Genomic DNA, 2,212 nt, shown 5'->3' with positions numbered 1-2,212 from the left:
GTTCGTATTTTGACCAACTTCTTAATATAAGTTGCCAACTGACTGAAACACGTTAATGAAATGAATGTAATTTTTTAATACTGAAAAACGTCTTTGTTTTAAGAGTTATCCACTAAACCCATGAATAACTTTTTATAGTGCATAAGTGAAGTTTGGCAGAAAACTGTTGTGACCCATCTCAGCTTTTTTGCCTGTACTGGGACACAGTTGCATCAGCACACTTTGCGCTTCCTGCCTGCCACAAAATCTTTATAAAACTGAGAGGCTGCTGCTGCCTGCGTGGGTCACACTGTCAAGGCAGTCAGGTGAGGTAAGCTCTGATCTCAGCCTCAGTTTATAACACATTCCTTCTCAGTCATGTGCTGCACTGTATCTGCCTAACTCTGGCTTCAGTATGTTTCAGGTGGATGAGAACTACACCCGAGTGTCAGAGTTTATCATTGTGGGCTTCCCAAGTCTCCAGCCGGGGTATTTTGACCTGGTGGCGTGGTTCTTCTTCTTCCTCTATGTGACCACAGTGGTGGGCAACCTTCTGCTGGTGGTGGTGTTTGCTTTGGAGCACACTCTCCAGAAGCCCATGTACATCGTCATGGTCAGCCTGGCCCTCTCAGACACTGGTGAATACATCTCCTGCTCTCAGGATGCAGTGTATCACTAGCTACAGCTTTCATGAAAATATTGCTCCCAACAGGCATCACTTGGCTATTTTAAAGAGAAAAACAAATATTGATGGTGTCATTGATTGTACAAATTCCTGTTGCTGACCTTGTGACCTAGATCTGCTTTGTCTTGTCTGTTCTCATTTTTCTTTTCACCTCCTCTCTTTTCCTGCAGGCTTTGCCACAGTGGCTTTACCCAAACTAATCGCTCGCTACTGGTGGAATGATGGGAGTCTTGGCTTTCACACTTGCCTCTTCCAAGAGCACATGATCCACTATTTTGGCTCCTTGAACTCCCTCATTTTACTGACCATGGCCCTGGACCGATATCTGGCCATCTGCTTTCCCCTCAGGTGAAAAATAAAACAGTTAGTCTAACCTCTAAACCCTGGAATAATTCTAATCTGTTTTTCTTTCCTCCTTTTTTTTTTTTTTTTTTAACCTCCCTAGATATCCGATGCGGATGACAAACCAAACCATGACAGGCCTCACGCTCTTCTGCTGGATGGTTGCACACATCTTTCCTGGCATCAGCACCATCAACTTTGCCATGATGCCGTTTTGCGGGCCCAACCAAATCATACATGCCTTCTGCGACACCATGTCTCTCACGCCTCTAGTGTGCGGGGACCCCAGCCGACAATTCAGCGCCGCCTTTGCCGGGGCCATGTTCATCCTTTATGTTCCTTTAGCCTTCATCATCTTTTCCTACATTTGCATTGTCATCTCAGTATTGCGAATGGCCAGTGGACAGGTGAGCTTCAACTCTAAGATAATGGTGTATTTTTGCATCTTGTACATTTGTCAGATCAAACCAGATACTTTCATTTATCATTTATTTCTTCTTGTTACTGCTGCTCTCCTCAGGGCAGAATGAAGACCTTCTCTACCTGTGCCACTCAGGGCTGTATCATCTCTATCTACTACATACCACGTTTCTTCGTCTACTCCACACCTTTCTTCCCTAATCTGACAATGACCCCTGACAAGCGTATAGCCACCACCCTCTTCTACAGTCTTTTCCCTCCTCTCATCAACCCATTCATCTACTGTCTGAGAACCAAGGAGATCAGGCAAATATTCACACGCTGGGTCCAGAGACGAAAGTGCATTAGGCCTACGAAGCAAGGCCAAGTTGTCGCTGCCTGACTCTGTGTCACACTGACAAATAATCCGTGATTCTGATGTGAATAAATGCTTGTATGACAATTTATGAGTCTATATGGTAATATACATGGAAAGAGGTCAAATAGACTGTTTGATTATACAAAAAAATGTTTCAGTGGGAAAACCCAGGCATAAGTCTGTCCCCCTCCTTTTGTCCTGCTATCTGTGTGTATCTGCTTTTATTCCAAAATAGAAAACCATCTTGCATTCACCAGTGTCAGTTTCTTGTTCTTAAAATGTGGTGTGCAATACAGCAGGAAGAGGCTGATAGTTTGGGAGTTTTGGGAGTTATGGTGACAAATGACATTGACATGATTTGAAGCACCATATTGCCTGAGTCATAATTTTGCAGCACAGTACGGCTGCTGTGGTGAGAGACAGATGAT

At 44.1% G+C, this 2,212-nt stretch overlaps 1 protein-coding gene across 1 annotated transcript; it reads left to right on the top strand.

Moving 5' to 3' along the window:
* The first annotated feature begins 394 nt into the window (after positions 1–394).
* On the top strand, positions 395–1,808 carry or30bu1 (odorant receptor, family 30, subfamily BU, member 1). The gene is made up of 4 exons (XM_033647023.2): positions 395–617; positions 835–1,012; positions 1,110–1,413; positions 1,527–1,808. The coding sequence occupies exons 1-4, from the start codon at positions 395–397 to the stop codon at positions 1,806–1,808; spliced, it is 987 nt and encodes a 328-aa protein (XP_033502914.2).
* Positions 1,809–2,212: the final 404 nt, after the last annotated feature.

Source organism: Epinephelus lanceolatus, chromosome 11, assembly GCF_041903045.1.
Source record: "Epinephelus lanceolatus isolate andai-2023 chromosome 11, ASM4190304v1, whole genome shotgun sequence".
Classification (NCBI taxonomy): Eukaryota; Metazoa; Chordata; class Actinopteri; order Perciformes; family Serranidae; genus Epinephelus; species Epinephelus lanceolatus.
Note: the sequence above shows the minus strand (reverse complement) of the source record. Positions and strands in the feature narration are given on the sequence as shown.

What these genes read in the sequence shown, in the direction of transcription:
- or30bu1 (XM_033647023.2), top strand. Translation starts at nt 395, where the DNA reads ATGTTTCAGGTGGATGAGAACTACACCCGAGTGTCAGAGTTTATCATT. An exon ending in CCTGGCCCTCTCAGACACTG is followed by an intron (nt 618 to 834) that starts GTGAATACATCT and finishes CTTTTCCTGCAG; the next exon opens with GCTTTGCCACAGTGGCTTTA. An exon ending in TGCGAATGGCCAGTGGACAG is followed by an intron (nt 1,414 to 1,526) that starts GTGAGCTTCAAC and finishes TGCTCTCCTCAG; the next exon opens with GGCAGAATGAAGACCTTCTC.